This window comes from Prionailurus bengalensis, chromosome D4 (assembly GCF_016509475.1).
Source record: "Prionailurus bengalensis isolate Pbe53 chromosome D4, Fcat_Pben_1.1_paternal_pri, whole genome shotgun sequence".
In the NCBI taxonomy this organism is placed as follows: domain Eukaryota; kingdom Metazoa; phylum Chordata; class Mammalia; order Carnivora; family Felidae; genus Prionailurus; species Prionailurus bengalensis.
The window spans coordinates 60,664,412-60,682,978 of NC_057359.1; the positions used below are offsets into that span (position 1 = coordinate 60,664,412).

At 52.0% G+C, this 18,567-nt stretch overlaps 1 protein-coding gene across 1 annotated transcript in view; it reads right to left on the reverse strand.

Annotated features, from left to right (window-relative positions):
• Nucleotides 1-792: 792 nt before the first annotated feature.
• CORO2A (coronin 2A) overlaps nucleotides 793-18,567 on the reverse strand; it is a 54,504-nt gene continuing 36,729 nt past the window's right edge. Inside the window, 11 exon segments of the mRNA XM_043565082.1 lie at nucleotides 793-1,144; nucleotides 2,393-2,637; nucleotides 3,555-3,645; nucleotides 3,987-4,028; nucleotides 4,030-4,100; nucleotides 5,117-5,213; nucleotides 5,945-6,049; nucleotides 6,804-6,920; nucleotides 7,679-7,858; nucleotides 9,410-9,559; nucleotides 12,027-12,143. Coding sequence (XP_043421017.1) covers nucleotides 1,013-1,144; nucleotides 2,393-2,637; nucleotides 3,555-3,645; nucleotides 3,987-4,028; nucleotides 4,030-4,100; nucleotides 5,117-5,213; nucleotides 5,945-6,049; nucleotides 6,804-6,920; nucleotides 7,679-7,858; nucleotides 9,410-9,559; nucleotides 12,027-12,143 — 1,347 coding nt within the window. The 3' untranslated portion in view covers nucleotides 793-1,012.

An 18,567-nucleotide genomic window follows, 5' to 3' on the forward strand; every position in this document is an offset into this window, starting at 1 on the left:
GGATAGTGTCTGCCCACATTTGGCTGATTCTGGTTCAAGAGAGGACGGTTTTGGTCTCCTATCCGTGTTCTAGAACTGGGCCAAACCTTGACTTATTTCCCAGAGGTTAAACTCCCTCTGCCCTTTCACCAAGGTCTTGTGAGTTCCTATAGCAGACCCAGATCATCACCTTATATAGGTAGTTTTCCTCAGGGCAAGACCAAGGTTTCTTGTCTCAGGTGGCAGATCCTGTAGAGGGCAGCACATGCCAGGGTCCCCTAGTTCAGATGGAGAAATTGAAACCAGAGAGGGAGTAACTTGAAAGAGGTACAGAGTGAGTCAGGGGCACAGAAGAGGCCAGAACAAATGGATTTCTGCCCTGTGGGCTGAGGGCTGCTTCAGACTAGAAGCAGCAGAAAGACCGACCCAACAGACCAGAAGCTTGACCCAGCCCTGCCATGAACCCTCTGCAGAGCCTGATCACTTGCCTCTCTCTGGGCCTCAGTTTCCCCACCTGTAAAATGAGGAAGTTGGGCCAGATCACAGTTTTTTAAACTTCTAAATGTTTTTTCAGAAGCAGAATTATGTATTCCATAGAGGCCACTATATAAATCAGAGAGAAGGGGAGCTGTGTGGTTGGAACGGGGTGGGGGGGAGCACAGCCCTCCTGCTTAGCCTTCCTCTCGTTCTATGGACCCCAGTTTGAAAATCTCCTAGGGCCTTCCAGCTCTAACTTTGTACAATGTTCTTTCCCTTAAGAAGTTACAGCTCATCGTGGACCCTTAAAAACAGAATTAACCAGAAGGCAAGATATCGTCTACAAAGAGTCAATTCAGACAGTGTTGTTTTGAGAAGGCAAATAGAAAAACGGCACCACGTCCCTCCCACTAGAATCTTCCAGCGACCGAGAGTTTCGTTTTCTGGTAAAAAATATAGAAATAGTGGTTGTTGTTGGGGGACTTGTGGTTTGGTTCTGGACCTCCCCATGGAGCCGAGTGGTGTCCCTGAGGGCGAGGAGGGCAGACATCTCTGCTCAGAACCTCTCTGAGCCCATCCGCAAGTTTTTGATCTCCAGTTCCAACTGTTTGGCCTGGACCTCGCGCTGGGTCACCAGCTCCCGGAGCCTCCGGATCTCCTCCTGTTGCCGATAAAACATCTGCAGCAGCTGGGAAAGTACAGAACAGAGAGAAATGTCACTCGGTGCCCCAGGATGGGAGGGGCCAGAACACCAGCAGGAAGGACAAAATATTGCTCCCTTTTCACTCAGAAAGATGGAGGTGATTACCACAGCTGAGGCCTGAGGGAGCAACCATTGCACAGATCTTTTATAAAACCTTGTCTGGGGTGCCTGGGTGCCTCAGTCAGTTAAGCGTTCGATCCACATGTTTGTGGTCATGATCCACAGTTTGTGGGTTTAAGCCCCGCATCGGGCTCTGTGCTGACGGCTCAGAGCCTGGAGCCTACTTCGGATTCTGTCTCCCTCTGTCTCGGCCCTTCCCCGGCTCACACTCTGTTTCTTTCTCTCTCTCAAAAATAAATAAACATTAAAAAAAAATTTAAAAAACCTTGTCTTTACCCAAGAAATGAAATTTTAAAAGACTTGATCTTTCAGACTTCTTTTTTTTTTTTTTTTTTTGCATCCTTAGACCCCCTGTGGCACAGAGAAAAGGATACTTGGCCCTGAAGTCTGGAGATTGGACTTTTCACCACTGCTAAAATCGGTGGCCTCAGGCAAGTTACTTACCCTCCCTGAGCTTCAATTTCCTCCTCTAGGAACTAGGGGGCCAGAAAACGAACCTCGGCATTAACATAGTTGCTGCGCTGTATAGAATGCAACTGGACGTTGGGTGCCCCCCACCTAAGGATCTCCGGATGCCACTGGATGCTCATGACACCCCTCCGAGGGGGGTGTCAGCACTCCATTGTACCACTGTGGGGACTGAGGCTAAGAGAGACTCGGCCCCTGGGTCTGAGGTCCTACAGTCAGTACTTAGCAGAGCCAGGATCAGAATTCCGCTGTGAGATGCCAGTCCCTGTGTTTTCACCCACAACCTACTGACTCCCAGGGCTCTGGAGAGAATTCAGGGAGGTTATATACCACAGTGCCTACTGCAGGACCCAGCACACGGTAGGCACTTAACACAAGTTGACTCCGAAAGCACAGAAAATCCTAGTGTCAGAACTGGAAAGGACTTTGATGCCAGATCAAACCCTCTGCATTTCATAGATGGTCTTCCACCATCATCTATATGCAAACCCACCATCTTGGCATACAGATGGCGCTCACTGCCTGTCTGCTGAATGAATTAACAAAGTGAGTTAAGTGGCCAGGCCAGGGCACACAGCTGGTTGTTTTTCTCACCCCTCATTTTCTCCCCCCCTTCCAAGTACAGCCCCCACCCCTCGTTCACACCTCGTTCTCTGTCTTTGGTGGGGGACACTCGAAGACGTCAAAGCCGTTTGTGAGCCGGGTTTTCTTCTCTTCCAGCCTGTGTTCTGCTGCCCTCCTTGGCATCTTCCCCTCCGGCAGGGAGAAGGGCCTCTGGCCATCTTCTAAAACCAACTGTTTTGTCCGGTTGAGGGAGGGGGGTCTCTCTGGGAGCGGTGGCTGGGAGCTCAGCTGCTCGGAGCCTGGCCTTAGGGACACAAGGACCGGCCCTGGGAGGGAAGCAAAGGGCTGCATGAGGACTGAGTGTCCATGAGCAGATGCTGCCACACGCAGACACGCACAGTCATGTGATGGAAATGGAGCTCTGGCCACACGCAGACACCAGCCTGCACACCAGGGCACCAGGAGAGCACACACACACACACACGCACACGTGTGATCATCTAGGTGATGCCCGGTTTGTAGGAGCAGCACAGTGCACACCCTGGAGCTGCCCCTAAACACCGTGAGTGCCTCCAGTGAAGCTCTGCCCTTGCTCTGTGGGGACAGTCCCACACGCATTGTGCTCTGCCGTCTACCAGTTCATGAATCCTCCCAGCAGCCCTGAGAAGCAGGGGAGGCAGGTATCACAGTCACAGAGGAGGCAACAGGCCCAGACAGCAGCAGAGCAAGTGTTGCCCAAAGCGGAGAGACAGAAGGACAGGGACGTCCCAGTCATACAGGCAGCTGCTGGGGCAGGGCTAGGGACCACACACAGCCTCCCCTGGGCTGGCCCTCAGGTGGAGAGAACAGGGAGGGTGTCAGCACAGGGAAGGAGGGCCTGAGGTGGGGTGGGGCAGCTGCTGCCCAGAGGGTCTCTCAGGTCGAAGAGCAATGCACCCATGTGGATGGGAGGAAAGGCAGGGGCATCCGGCTGAGACTCTCCAGTCACTCTGCACAGCCTGGAGTTTCAAGAAGTTTTCCATGGAACAAAATTCCTTGATTTGGAAAAGAGTTTCCTGAGCCACTTGGGGCAACGCCTCCTTTCTTGGACCATCCTAGTCCCTGGGGACCAACTGTCGAGGACCACCTGTCCAGGGTTACGGGAGAACACAACTAGAGGCCAGACCCCGCTCAGCTACTTGGGGCCACTAGACATTCTATTTCCCCGCACGTTTGCGCCGGGCCTCTTCTCAGCCTCCCTCACCTTTATTCATCCCACAGAGCCACTCCTGGGCCGACAGAGAGGGCTGGGTTCCTGCCGTGGGTGGGTAGATGTCCTCTTGGTAAGACTCCGACTGCAGGAGAAGCCAGGACAGTGAGGGCTGGGATGGCAAAGGGGCCGCCCAGACGGGAGGGCCCTTAGGGAGCTGGGGTCCAGGCTTTCCCCACCTATGAGTTGAGGAAACCAAGGCCCAGAGAGCAAAGGGGCATGGCCAAGGTCACACAGCAACTCAAGAGCAGAGATAGGACGAGACTTAGGCAGCAACACTGCACTGACAATAAGGAAGGCCTTCCCCTTGAGGAGTGGCCCTCAGCCTCCCTGCTGTTGCCCCAGGGGCCTGGGCTCCAGGCCCGGGGCCTGTTCTCTCCAGGAGGGGTTCCTGCCTCCCTCACAGATGGCTGCCACCACCCTTACCCGCCGGGGTACAATCATGGATACAGGCTCGATGAGGTTTTTTGGTTGTAATCAGCTTATAGAAGCGGAAGATCTCGCAGGAGGACACGTCGAGACCTCTCTTTGGCATGACACCTGCGGGCAGATGGTCAAGGAGGGCTAAGAGGTTCTGGCTGGGCTGCGGTCACAGGGGCCCCGGTGTGAGTGGCAAAGCCAGGTCACACACCCGGACGTGAGCAGAGAGTACCCTCCTCCCGCCACCGTTCCCTCTACAAACAGTTCATGAACGAATACCTACACGGTGCTGGGGAAATGAGACTCTGTCCTCACCTTCAAGGACTTCGGTGATTTTAGCTTGGCTTTTATAGGAAGCATGCTCTGCTCAAGGCCCTCCGTGACCACCCCCACAGCTTGGCCCCAGCTGCTCTGAACAGAGCTCTACCCCCGTTTTCTGATTAGTGTTAGCGTGGTCTCTTTCTCCTTCCCTCTGCACTCAATCTGTGTCTTCATGTTGAAGTGGACTTCTTATAGCCCACATATAGTCGTATCTTGTTTTGTTTTTTTGCAAATGCACTTAAAAAGTAGGGGCTCTCTTGGGGCGCCTGGGTGGCGCAGTCGGTTAAGCGTCCGACTTCAGCCAGGTCACGATCTCGCGGTCCGTGAGTTGGAGCCCCGCGTCAGGCTCTGGGCTGATGGCTCGGAGCCTGGAGCCTGTTTCCGATTCTGTGTCTCCCTCTCTCTCTGCCCCTCCCTCGTTCATGCTCTGTCTCTCTCTGTCCCAAAAATAAATAAAAACGTTAAAAAAAAATTTTTTTTAAAAAGTAGGGGCTCTCCTCGGTCAGTCTCTCTTACATCCTGGCTACTGTTATAACTGTTCTACCTCGGCCTACAACACCTTCATGCTCTCCCCATGCTGTGCTCTGTTCTCCCTTTGGCTCCTCAAGTATTGCCTCCCCTGAGAAGCCCTCCTTGACTTCCCGCTGCACGTTCCCGGAGGACCTCCTGTACTCCTCCATCAGGCCTCCCGTAGAGTCAGTGTTGATCTATCATCTCCCCTCCCAGATGTGGGCCCCTCCAGGGCAGGCCCCTCCTCTGACTCGTTCCTGTCTCCCCAGGTCCCACGTGGCCTCAGTGCGCCACACCACACTCACCAATCCCCTTCTGGGGGTTGTAGGAGCGGTATTCCGTCAGGTAGTTCAGGTGAGGTTTGTCGGCACTCACTTCATAGTAGCGGATGTTTCCATCTCCCTGAGGAGCAGGAGGGTGTGCTCAGAGCCACTTCCCACCGGGCGCTCCCGACCCCTGTCGCCACGCAGGGGTGAGCTGGCAAAGCCTCTTCACACAAGAAAACACCAGGGGACTATCGCCAAGGCACTGGGGGGGCCTCATTGTGACATCCCATCCCCCCAACCATGACCCAAAGCCCACCCATGCGCCTCCAAGGCAGAAGCTCGGTGGGGGAGCACAGGCACGAATCTCACTGCCAGCCTCACAGAAAGGTCAGAAGTGGCAGGCGCTGAGGCCATCAGGCGGGTCTTGGTGCCCTGGGGCACTTCTGGTTGTTGTTGTCATGATAACTGGGGAGGGTGGAGGCTGCTCCTGGCATTGGCGGGTAGGAGCTGGGATGCCAAATGATGGTCCTACCTAATGAAGACCTGCTCCACCCCAAATTTGAAGATGCCCTTATTGAGAAACACCGACTGGTCCCTCGTCATCTGGATCCAGAGCTGAAGAGGGACAAGCTTGGGGTGTCTGACCAAAGGCATGGCCCTAGGTGTTCCTGGGGAGCCAGGAAGGTGGGCCAGGTGCTGTGCTCACCAGAGGGCCAGAGTGTGCAGTACCTTCCGCCTGTCCCTATCCCTGCCCTGCAGGCTGAGGGCGCCAGGCTGCTGTCTGGCTACGGGCAGAGTCGGGGTGGGGTAGTTCTGCTTCCTGCCTCAGCGGTGCAGGCGGCCACCTCCCTCCCAAGACAGGCTGACCTTCCCCACCACGTAGAGCATGCTGGTGTCTGCGTCGTAGAAGGGAAACAGCACGCCCGAGGAGCCATCCAGGTCCTCCTCTGAGAGAGGCACGGAGAGGTTGTCCTGTAAGGGAAGGGAAGTCAGAAAGGCCTGTGGGTCACTCCTGGGGAGGCTGGAGATGAGAATCCCTGTCAAGGGGCTCTGGATGTGTGTGTGTGTGTGTGTGTGTGTGTGTGTGTGTGTGTACGCGCGCGAGAGAGAGAAAGAGAGAGGGAGGGAGACCACCCCTTTTCTTTTGCCGGCATTTTGTCTTTCACAGATCGCTTCTCACATGCCTGATCACACACCAGCCCTCCCCTGCTTGTTTTATGATTTGTTGTGAAAGATAATGAAGATGTAGAGAGAGAAAGTGATTTGTCTAGTCTTTGAAACTCTAGCCAAGTGATCCTTCCAATCAATACTGCTTGGCCTGGCCCTCACCCTCACCCCCCTCAGCTGCTCCTTCTGCCCACATGCCTTGGTGTTTCCTTCCAAGCCCTTGCTCCAGCTGTTTCCTCTGCCCAGAAGGTCATCTCCTTTCTCTCCCCCCAGCCCCTGCCCTGTCCTGGTCCCAGAAGTGGCCACCTCCCTCCACCCCCTACACCACGGCCACTGTCTCCTTGAACGAGAAGATGCACAAGATCTGGGCTCGCCCCACCAGCTGCTGGCATCTCCCTGTTATTCATCCCTGGGTCCTTCACACCAGGCAGGCTGTGCTAAGTAAGTGCTTGAGAAATGAGTAAGGGAATGAATGAATGAATGAATGAATGAATGAAGCCAGCACTCAGCTGAAGGGTGATGGTGAGGGGCAGGGTGCGGGGTCGCACAGGAGACTCACCTGGTCCCACACAGCCATCTGACGGTGGTTCCACCGGGATGTGCCTGTGGACAGCAGCTTCTTCAGGTTCCCCAGAAACAGCACTTTGTTGGCCCGGTGCCCCTTGTAGCTGGCTTCCTGGACAGTATGTACAGTCAGGGACTCCCGGGCAGCAAGCAGCTAGGGTCTCTGGCTTCCCTGCCTTTGCTTGTGCTGTGGAAGGACCTGGAATGCCTTCCTTGTTCACTCCAGCTCTGCTTAGAGAATCTTTCCAGAGGGACCACCTCCAGGAAGCCTTCCAGAGACCCTCCCACTCCCACCCCATCCACATTGAGTCTCTCCTGTTATTTTTGGTGAGAGTTCTTTTTTCTGAGCCAGGATAGAGGCAAACTTCTGCTCAGCTCCATGCTCTTTCTGAAAGATGACTGAGCACTCTATCACTGTATGCAAGGCATGGGGCTGGGCGGGCACTGTCATCTGGATTATCTCATTTAGTCCTCCAAGAGGAAGGACTAATGCCATTGTTGTAGATAAGGAAACAGTGGCTCAGAGAATGGGAAGTGCTTGCCTAAGGTCACACAGTGGACAGACAGTCGTGTCATGCCTCTTGACAGAGCTAAGGCACATTGACAAGCTCTGGAGTTAGACCAGGGTCAAAGCTCAGCTTTCAGTGTGGGCAAGTCACCTTACCTCTCTTTGGCCTCAGTTTTTTCATCTGAAGATTGGGGGTGACATCTGCTACCTCCCAGCAGTGCCGGGAGGACAGAAGCTATAGCACATGTGAAGGCTTGGCCAGAATGCTGATGGCATTACCGCTCTGTTCTCCGAAGCCTCCCCCAGCCCCTCACCACTCCTTGCCCCTCTGTCCCCAAGCCCGATCCCAACCCAGCACACACCTGGAGGACGGCCCCTGCCCGGGGGTCGAGAATCCGAATCTTGCGGTCTTTACAGGTGGTGGCCAGCAGGCTGCCACTGGGGTTGAAGGACATGGAAAGGATCACGTCTTGGTGGCAGCAAATTGTCCTCACGGGGTTATTGATTACAGACTCCGTTGTGTCCAGGTTCCAGACCATCACCTGTACGGCAATGAGCTGGCTCTGAGCACAGTGTTGCCCCGCCCCTGGCTCCCATAGTCGCAAGCCCGCCAGGCTGCAGTGAAACATGGTATCCCCAGGAGGGAAGACACAGATGGCAGTCTGGCCAAGAAGCCTTGGGTGGGAGGATGGATCTGCCGGCTGAAGCTGCCACGTGGCAAAAGGGGAAGCCGGGAGTCAGGCTGTCTGGTGGTGAAAAGAAAACACCATCTGCTTTGGAGCAACAAAACATCCATGGCTGGAGGACCGTAGGGGATGAGCTAGACCAGGGGGTTTCAAACAGTTATTAGTAGCAGTTTCCACCTCACACAGATAAACAGGACTGCCATGTTTAGCTGCATAGGTTGTGCACTGCACAGCTCCAGGGCAATCCATTCTCATAGCCCATGGTATGAATTGCACCCCCTGGAGCTGTGTGCAGAATAATGTGCACAATCATCGCAGCACCCTGCACACTCACCCTACATAAACAGAAAAAAAAGCACTTCTGATCAGGAGGGAAGAGACCCTGGGGCGCCTGGGTGGCTCAGTCAGTTAACTGTCCGACTTCGGCTCAGGTCATGATCTCCGTGGTTCGTGGGTTTGAGCCCCGCATTAGGCACTGTGCTGACAGCTCAGGGCCTGGAGCCTGCTTCGGATTCTGTGTCTCCCTCTCTCTCTGCCCCTCCCCTGCTTGCTCTCTGTCTCTCTGTCTCAAAAATAAAAATAAACATTAAAAAATTTAAAGAAAACAAGAAGGGAAGAGGCCCTGCCAGCCACTCCTATCCCACCCTTTCTTCATCACAGAAGCCCCCGAAGTGCCTCTGTGAAGCCCCATGTCATGAAGGGATGAGTTTAAAAGCCATGGCTATGGTCACACCAACTCCATTTGTGTACAGATAGAGAAACTGAGGCCTAGAGAAGACAAGGGACTTTCCCAGTTCATACTGCAAGGCAGAAACTTAGTTGGAATAGAATCTAGGGCTCCTATCCTGTGAATTTTCCCAATCCACAGGCCCACAGACTTCCAGCTTGGCCGTCAACAGGGCAATGGGAAGCTTCTCTGGCCAGGGCCCAGCCCAACCCATCCCCTCCGGGCAGATTAATGGGTTGAACAGTGTACTCCCCACCCCCCCCACCCCAAATTCAGGTCCACCTGGAGCCTCAGAATGTGACCTTATTAGGAAACAGGATCTTTGCAGATGTAATTAATTATGATAAGGTCATACCGGATTAGCATGGGCCCTACAACCAATGACTGGTGTCATTATAAAAAGAGCAAAGGACACACAGAAACACAGAGAAGGCCATGTAAAGCTGGAGGCAGGCTGAAGTGATACAGCTCCAGGCCAAGGAATGTGTGGATCCACCAGAAGTCCCAAGAGGCATGGGAGGATTCTTCCCTAAGATCTTAGGACAGAGCGTGGCCCTCCTGATGCCTTGATATCAGATTTCTGGTCTCCAGAACAATGTAAAAATAAAGTTCTGTTGTCTTAAGCTGCCCAGTTTGGTCATCTGGTAGGGTGGCCCCAGAAACTGAGTGCATGGACCCACCTTGTAGTCATAGCCAGAGCTGAAGAGGATGTTGGCGGCCGTGGGGTGCCACTCCACCAGGCCCACCCTGCGGGCATGGCCCATCAGCTCCTTCCTGAAGACTGTGAGGTTCTTCGTCAGCAGCTGCGTGGGGATGTCCCAGATCTTAATCTTTCAGGGGAGACACAGCCAGTGGGGGAGTGTTGTTAGTGAGGGTCACCTTGGCACCCCAGCCACCCTAAGCCACAGAGCTGGCAGTGCCCAGCAGAAGGGCCAGGGGAGTGCTCTCTGTATCCATCTCTCACTCAGTGGAGGGGCAGGGAATCCTTAGAGGGACAGAGGCTTTGCCAAGGTCTTCCAGCCCAAACAGGGGCTGACATTGCCAGAGCTGAGCCCAGGCCTCCAGATCTCCCTCTTGGTAATCTTTGCCATCCTAATGACCTGAGTTGTGGGGAGCTGGGTGGGCCATAGGCCTGACTCCCAGGCTGATGTCAGAGCAAATGCGACTCCCAGCCTAGACTATCTCTCAGAGTACACTGGTCTACCCCTTCCTTGTCCCAAAGGTGTAGGCTAGGAGAAAGGCTCAAATGCCAGGAGGAGGAGTTTGTGCTATATTGTCAGGGCACTAGGGAGCCAGTGCAGTCTCTGGAGCAGGATAGGGTAGGGAGAAGCTCTTTCCTTTGGAGTGCCCCCCTTGGATGGCCTGGAAGAGGAAAGATGAAGGGTCAGAAGGCCAGGCTGCAGGGGGTCACAGCCTGTATTGCACAGTAAGGGCCTGGGAGGAGGTGCTGGGGCCTCCTTCCAGAGCAGTGTTGTTGAGGATGGAAGGTGCTTCCTTGGTAGAAAGCTCCCAGTTACGGAGGGGATGGCCAGTAACCTGATATTCTTTGTTGTCCTTTGGGGTTCTCAGGCCCCTATGTGATTGTATGTCCGTTTTCCCTCAGAGATACCCAGGGTTTTCAGGTAGACTTTGTTTTCGATTCGACAAATATTTATTTCCTGGTCATCTGGATTTAACCAGGAAGGCAGCCCCATGAGGCGAGTGCCAGGGGCTCTAGACGACGAGTTGGGTGAATCCTATTACTGCACAGAACTGGCCCCTGCTGGAGGACGGACTTCGGGCAGACCTGCGTGGGAGGGGCAGAGACCACCCCCCAGACTCCTCAGAGCTACAGGGTCATCCCTGCCCCACAGGGTGGGGACAGGGAGGAGACAGCTGAACACTCTACATGGGAGGGCCTGAGGTTAGGCACTGCCACCCCTGATACTTGTGTGCACTCTTCCTGCCCCCGGGGGCATCTGGGAAGGAACTGGTGGCAGGAGATGAGAAGAGCTAGGAATTTCATGAAGATCTTGTAGGGAGTCTTCAAAGCAGGCCTGAAAAGGCAAGTATTTCAGGACTCAGAGTCAGAGTCAGGGGACAGAGTCAGATATTCAACATCCCACCATTGGAGGCAAAGCCAATTCTCACAGGGCCTGACTGCCCCTTCAGTGAAACCATCCTGGCAGATACTGTCCTTTACGCTCCTCGGCAACCCCTATATGCGACTGGCACAAGTCTTCTGAGAATTTTCCACTTGCTTCTCCTGATGAACTGGTCTGTTTCCTTTTAATCAGACAGTAAGGCTTCTGCAATACATTCTATTTCCCTTTTTGCCTTGACTGCCAGGCAGCTCTGAGTTAAACCTGGAACTCTACGCTTGCAACCCTTCAAAACCAACATTCTGAGTATTATTTCCTCACTTCCCCCATCTGTGGCTGCTGCCACTTAGGGCAGTGCATAGCTCAGTGAAAACATAGTGGGCTCTAGAATCAAGCCTCAGCCTGAAGCCTTGCTCAGACTGTGTGACTTTGGACAAACTGCTTCACCTCTCAGATCCTGTTTCTCCATATAAAAAAAAAAAAAAATCCTACCTCGTGGGGTGCCAGGAAGACAGATTGAAATGGTACGTGTAGTTGAGAGTCAGGAACACAATGGGCACAAAATAAACTGTCACTGTGCCCTTCATCCTTATTTTAATCATCTGATCATATCTGTGTCTTTTGTTTTAAGCCATACTCACGGCATTTTTGAAGTGGGAACAGAAGAAATTATAAATAAGTAACACTGAACATTGTGGGTAGCAGTGATTATGACCCTGATCCAGAACAGGGGCTCAAAAAAGTTGGTGGGGCTAAAGATTTTGGGAAAGTTGTGGTGCCCATATTCATCTAAGGATCCCACTCTTATCCTTTTAAAGCTCCCCTCCCCACTGTCTGTGAGATTGTCACAATATTTTCTGACCGCAATAAAAAATGCTCCTTAAAGCATTTTATAGTTCCCCCAAAAGATGGGCTTTTCCACTGGAATAGGAGTCTCTTTGGATCTTCATTAGCTGTTTGGGGGCTATTATGTCCATTCTATAAGTGGGGGGAACTAAGTCCCAGATAGGAGGCCTAAAGGTGTGGTGCTCCAAGTCCCAGAGCCCAGAACTTCTCCCACTCAATCTCACTAAGCCCCTCCCCGCACAGTGACCTCACCTCATGAAGGATCAGTGGGTCAGGAGCATCAGAGCCAAGTACAGACACTATTCCATCTCCCTGTGCCCCAATCCCACTCATTTTGGGAAAGGGAACCGCCTTATGTGCTGATACTCACTGTGGTATCTTCAGAACAGGAGGCGATCTCAAAATCATTAAAAGGATTCCACTTGATGTCTAAGACGTTCCCTTTGTGCCCGCAGACCTTTGGGTAGTGGGGGTCCAGCTTTCCTGTCTGCAAAACAGTGCCCAGGAGTGTTGGAGAGAAGAGGGGACTAATTCCACTTAAGCAGTCAGTCGGGCAGTCAGCAATCACTAAGTAGACCGGAAAATGTAAGGGACAGAACGGAGTGTGAATCTAGGCCCTACCACTATTCTCTGTGTGATGCTGGGGGAGTCACATCACTTGTCTGAGCTTCGGCACTGTCCTCAGTATGTTCATAAGGTTCATGCTGAGTATCATAGATGAGGTGTGGAAAGGGTCTAGCACAGTGCCTAGCACGTAGTAGGTGTTCAGTAAAAGGATATTTCCCTTCACACACTGCTGATGGGAATGAAAAAATGGGGCAGCCACTTTGGAAAACAGTCTGGCAGTTCCTTAAAGGGTTAGACATAGAGTTACCATGTGACCTAGCGATTCCACTCTTAGGTATATCCCCATGAAAAATGAAAACACAAGCCTACGAAGAACCTGTACACCGATGTTTGTAGCAGCATTATTCATAATAGCCAAAAGGTGGAAACAACCCAAATGTCAATCAGTGGATCAATGGCTATGCAAAATGTAGTATATCATACAATGGAGTATTACTTCAGCCAAAGAGGGAATGTAGAACTGACACACACTGAAACATGGATGAACCCTGGAAACATGCTGAGGGAAAGAAGTCAGACATAAAAAGTCACACGTTGCATGATTCCATATAAATGATGGACCAGATGTGGTTTCATCGTTAGAGCACATTGATACATCTTCTGGTACCCAGTATTCAGAACCCTGAAAAATCCAGAGCAGGTAAATCCATAGAGACTGAGAGCAGATTAGTGGTTGCCCAGGACCCGGGGGGTGGGGGTGGGGGGGAGGGGGCAATAAGGAGTGACTGCTAATGGGTGTGGAGTTTCTTTGTGAGGTGATGAAATTGTTATGAAATCAGACAGTGGTGATGTTTGCACAACCATGTGACTACCTTACAACCCCACTGAATCATACATCTTATTTTTTTATTTTTTTTAATTTGTATTTTATTATTGAAACTTCAATTTCCTATTCGTTTATTTGTGTGTTTATTTAGAGAGAGAGAGAGAGAATGCATGAGTGGGAGAGAGGGGCAGAGGGAGAGAGAGAGAATCTTAAGCAGGCTCTGTGCTCAGAAAGCCTGATGCAGGGCTCAATCCTATGACCCTGGGATCCTGACCTGAGCCAAAATTAAGAGTCCAACGCCCAACAAATGAGCCACTGAGGTGCTCCTGAATTGTATACTTTATTTTATTAAAAAATTGTTTTAATGTTTATTTATTTTTGAGAGAGAGAGAGAGAGAGAGAGCGAGCACAAGCGGGGCAGGGGCAGGGGCAGAGAAAAAAATTGTTTTAATGTTTATTTATTTTTGAGAGAGAGAGAGAGAGAGAGAGAGAGCGAGCGAGCACAAGCGGGGCAGGGGCAGGGGCAGAGAGAGAGAGAGAAAGGGACAGAGGATCTGAAGCAGGCTCTGTGCTGACAGGGACTCGAACTCATGAACCATGAGATCATGACCTGAGCCAAAATCAGATGCTTAACTGACTGAGCCACCCAGGTGCCCCTGAACTGTACATTTTAAAGTGGTGAGGGATGCCTGGGTGGCTTGGTCAATTGAGCATCTGACTCTTGGTTACAGCTCAGGTCATGATCTCACAGTTTGTGAGACTGAACACTGAGCCCTGTGTTGGGCTCTGTGCTGACAGCGTGGAGCCTGTTTGGGATTCTCACTCTCCCTTTCTCTCTGGCCCTTTCCTGCTTGTGCACACACAGGTGCGCTCTCTCTCAAGATAAATAAACTTTAAAAAAAAAAGGTGAATTTTATGGAATGTGAATTATACTTCAATTAAAAAGAAAAAAAAAAAAAAGCATTTTCTTCCCTTTCCACTTTGCCTGCTGAGAATCGCTGTCTGGGCACTGGGGGGGACACAGGTCCCAAGCTGAGACTTCTTGACCTGCACACAGACCTGGGTTTCCTGGGCCATGGCACAAGCATGTCGGTTCAGTTACAGAAACCTGGAGCTGGCAATGACCGGCACACTCATGTCACACATCATATATGTCACACATCACATCGCACAGCTCGGCAGAACAGGCCCCAGGCCCTCTGCCTGCCAAAGCAGGCTTCATCCACATCCACCATCCAACTTCAGATGCCGAAACACCACCCCCGCCCCCACCAGAAAGCTCTGCAGTCCAGTTTTCCATTCCCGAGGTAGAGACAGCTGAGAAGAAAAATGGCCTACATCCATTCATTCAGCAAATCTACATGACATATGTAGGGACAGGCCCCATGCGAGGGGGTGGGGAGCACAGGATGTACTATTTGACCCCGCAGGATCAATGCTCTCAGGATCTTTACAAAAGGTCTTTCAAGAACAGAGTGGGCTCAAGGAACACCCACCGCCTCTCCTAACCTCACCTCCCCAACTCTGTAGAAACCACTGAGACCCTGCCTAGGGGGGTCCAGCAAAGATGCAGAAGCATCTCGGACCTGGCTTAATAAGACTGCAGCTGCTATGGGAAAAGACACAGGGCTTCTGGGTCACTCTGGCAAACTAGCAAACACAGACACTGAGACCCTGGCTCATGGAGGCTTTATGCATGCATCTTAGTAGTTCTGCAAACAGAGGTAGTAGTCCTGGGCTCCCCCTCAGACATACTCTGACCAATTCAGCTCTTACCTCTCGGGAAAGGGTATTAGACACCTCACCCTTGACTGGATCCCATACTGGAGGGGGAACTCTATACAGGACATTATTTGATAAATTGGAACATGAAAGGTAGATTACAGTATTGTTACAATGTTAAACTTTGTGAAGTTGATAACGTGATACGGTTATATAAGAGAATATTCGTACTTTTAGGAAACACTCAAGTATTTAGGGGTAAAGGTCAAAGGTATAGGTAATGTATCCTCCAATGGTTAGGAAAAGAAAATTATACCCTCATATATACATTCAGACAGAGAAAAGCAAAGAACTTGGACATGTGTCATTTGTTAGTGATGTGTGAGTTCCATTTGGGCTTCTCAACAAGAAGAGGGGTGCACGCCCCCTGCTCCTGGGGCCAGTGTCCTGGAGGGAGAACGTGCCCCTATAGGCCCTGCCCAGGTCTTGACAGGACCACCGCTCCGGCCAGCGACCTCTTGCCTCGCCTCCAGGCCATTCTGCCCGCTGTTGTCGGTGAGCTTTCAAAAATTAAAATCTGATCGTGTCCTGCACCTGCTCAAATTTTGCAAGCCCCTTTTTCCTCATGTGTAAAATGTGAATAATAATCTCTTCCTTACAGGGCTGTTATGAGGGTAAAATGAAATACTGTGCGTGAAAAGCCGAACAGTGGTGCCCTAGAGTAAGTGCTTAAAAAAGAGGAGCTGTTATTATGTGTATACATGTGTGTATGCATATCCACGTGTGTATAAAAAATGAGGGAAAAAAGACTGGAAGGAAAGGCACCAAAATGTTATTCATGGTTATTTGTAGACACTGGGATAAATGTAGTTTTATCATCTGTGTTTCTTTTTTAAAAATTTTGCAAACTTTCTGTAAAACAGCGTGGATTTTGCAATAAACAAAAGACGTTTGTTAACACAAAACTCTAAACTTTCTGAAAAGATGGGTCCTTCCAGGATCTGCCAAAAATGTGTTATAAAACTGCAAATCTTTTTCTTTTAGTTTATTTATTTATTTTGAGAGAGAAAGAGCGAGAAGCAGGTGAGGGGCAGAGAGAGGGAGATAGAAAGAATTCCAAGCAGGATCAGTGCTGTTAAGGGAGAAGCCCAATGTGGGGCTCAAACTCACAAATCATGAGATCACCACCTGAGCCGAGATCAAGAGTCAGACGCTCAACCAACTGAGCCACCCAGACACCCCTAAAACTGCAGATCTTGAAGGGCTCTCAGAGACCAGGACCGGTAAAAACCCTTCGAACTCTCTTACCTGCCCCCATGGCAGGCATCACTAATGGATTACAGCTCTCTCGCTGGCCCCAAACTGGAGGGACTTGCTCAGGGTCACAGAGAATGTGGAGGGCAGAGTGGGCTGCAGCCCAGGGCTCTGGCTCCCAGGTGTATCTGTGCTGTACTTGCTGTGCTTGAGGGTTCTCAGCCCTCTTTGAGTCAGTGTCCTGCCCCACTTGTGCACACAGCCTTTCCTTCTCTTAGCTCATTTCCTGGGTCAAAGGGCATGAACAGTGCTGGGTCTTTCGTTATGGCACACCCAGTTGCTCTCTGGCCCAGAGCCCTGCCACAATTTTGTCCTGAAGGTTTCTGGGAAGAGCTGATCATCAGGCTGGCCTTGGCTGACAGGAGGCAAGCTGCCCAGGAGCTCCATTCAGACCACTGTGGAGACTCAGCTGAGCCTCAGACTCAGGAGGTGCTTGGGGGGCCAGGCATGGCTCAGATGGGGCAGTGCTCCTCCCAGGCCTCCCAAAGCAGAGACCCCAGCCCCAGACAACTTCTCTTCCTTCTCAGAGAACAAGGGATGGCTCATTCTCCCCTGGGGCCAGAAGGTTGCTCTGCCTAACAGGGTTTTATGCTGAAGTCTGACATTAATGGACATTATTAGCCAGCCTGATGGGCTATTGACCGAGCTGCTAAAAGCCCTGTCATGACAGGGACATTTAGAATCAGGAGGCCACTTCTGCCTTTCAGTCCACTAGTCCAGCAGTCAGCCAGGGCCAGGCCTCTGATTTATGGGGGACACAGCTCTAAATCAGGGGAGGTACATCCGCCCTCCTCACAGACTGCAGGGAACCCTGGCTTGGGTGCAGAAGCTGGCTGCTCAGCCCGGAGAGATGCCACTTCCAAGTCTCAGTGGGGCTGCCCTGAGTGGATGGAACTGTGGGACCCGGAAGGCTGAGCTAGGCAGGTGGAGGACACTCTGGGGCAGGCAGACCTCAGCTGCTGGGATGGGACAGCGGTGCGGCCGTCCCCACAACACCCAGCACTCAACAGGGTGCGGCCATTCCCACAACAGTGTCACGACCTCCAGGAACCCTTCCAACAGCCCAGGGTGGACATGGGAGGCAGGGGTGGTAGGCACGAGTAGAGGTGGAGGTAGGCTGCATAGTGTAGAAGAGGTTAGGCAGGCACGCTGACTCAGGCTTCCTGGGTTTGAGTCCCTGCTACGGCACTTAACAACCGTGTGACTCTGGGCAAGAGACCTCAGCTGTCTGTGCCTCAGTTTCCTCATCTACAAAATGGCAACAGTAGTAGGACTTCGCAGGGTGCGAGTGTTTACATGAGCTCATACAAGTAAAGCACTTTAAGACAGTGCCTGGTACATGGTAGGCTCTCAGTAAATTCACCAGCGTAAGTTTGTCAGAGCTAATCACAGTGACCCAGTTTTACTGTCACTCAAAATGCTTCAGGGGCCCAAGGATGTGCTCAGTGTGAGTCCCAACTGTTCCACAGGGGACTCCCATCTCTCCCTGCACAACTGATGGGTGACTGAGCCAGGGTGCCCTCCGTGAATGAAGTGATGCCTAGATCGTATTCCAATGAGTGAACTTGAACGAGCACATTCTCACGCCTGTAAGGAATAGGGCTGTAAATGTTGTTCTTTAGAAACCATAATTTAGGGGGCCATTTATGTGCCAGGCCCATGCTTCGTGCTTCGCTCACATTATTTGATTTAGCTCCCAACCACCCCGGGGAGAATCACCATTTAAGGTGCAGCAGTCGGGGAGCAGAAAGGTTGACAGTCATGTGCTAAGGGCCACGGAGCCAGTCTGCAGCAGAGCCCTGAGAACTGGGAATCTTTCCTTTCGCTCCCTGCTCTGCCGTTTGCCCCCCTCTCCCTGTAGTTATCATTGGCATTGGGCACGACTCTCACTGAGGACCTCCCTGGAACTGAAGAGACTTTCAAAAACAAAACAAAACAAATGAAACAGGAAGCAACATGTCATACTAGCCCACCCCCTAAATTTCTAGAAAGAGAATCTGAGTGTGGGGGGAACAAATGTGTTCCACGGAAGGTTGGAGGTTCAACATGTTGGCTGGGACAGAGACAGAAACCTGATGAGGAAGGCAGGATTCGTCTGCAGGCAATGGGGAGCTCTGGGAGGGGACCGAGCAGGGGAGAGTGACAGGGTCAGACACAAGCTTGAGAATCAGTGGGGCCTCTACTGGCATAGCAGCGAGGCGCCCCTCCCCTTCTCCCGGGCACCACAGTGTCAGTCTGACTCCTCTGATCTGGTCCACTCCCAGGGCCCATCCCCAGGGCTCTGCCTGCCCTTGTTTTCAGTTCTCCCCACCTACCACACCTCATGGCAAAGTCCACCCTGCACACCCCCAGGGGTGGCTTTGATGCAGGCCAGGCCCCAGGCTCAGGAGCCCAACCTGGCCTGTCCCCAGGCTCTGGGCGGGCCTGTCTCCACACCTTCCTGTTCCCTGAGCACAGCCTTTGTTGCCCAGGCTGCCAGAGT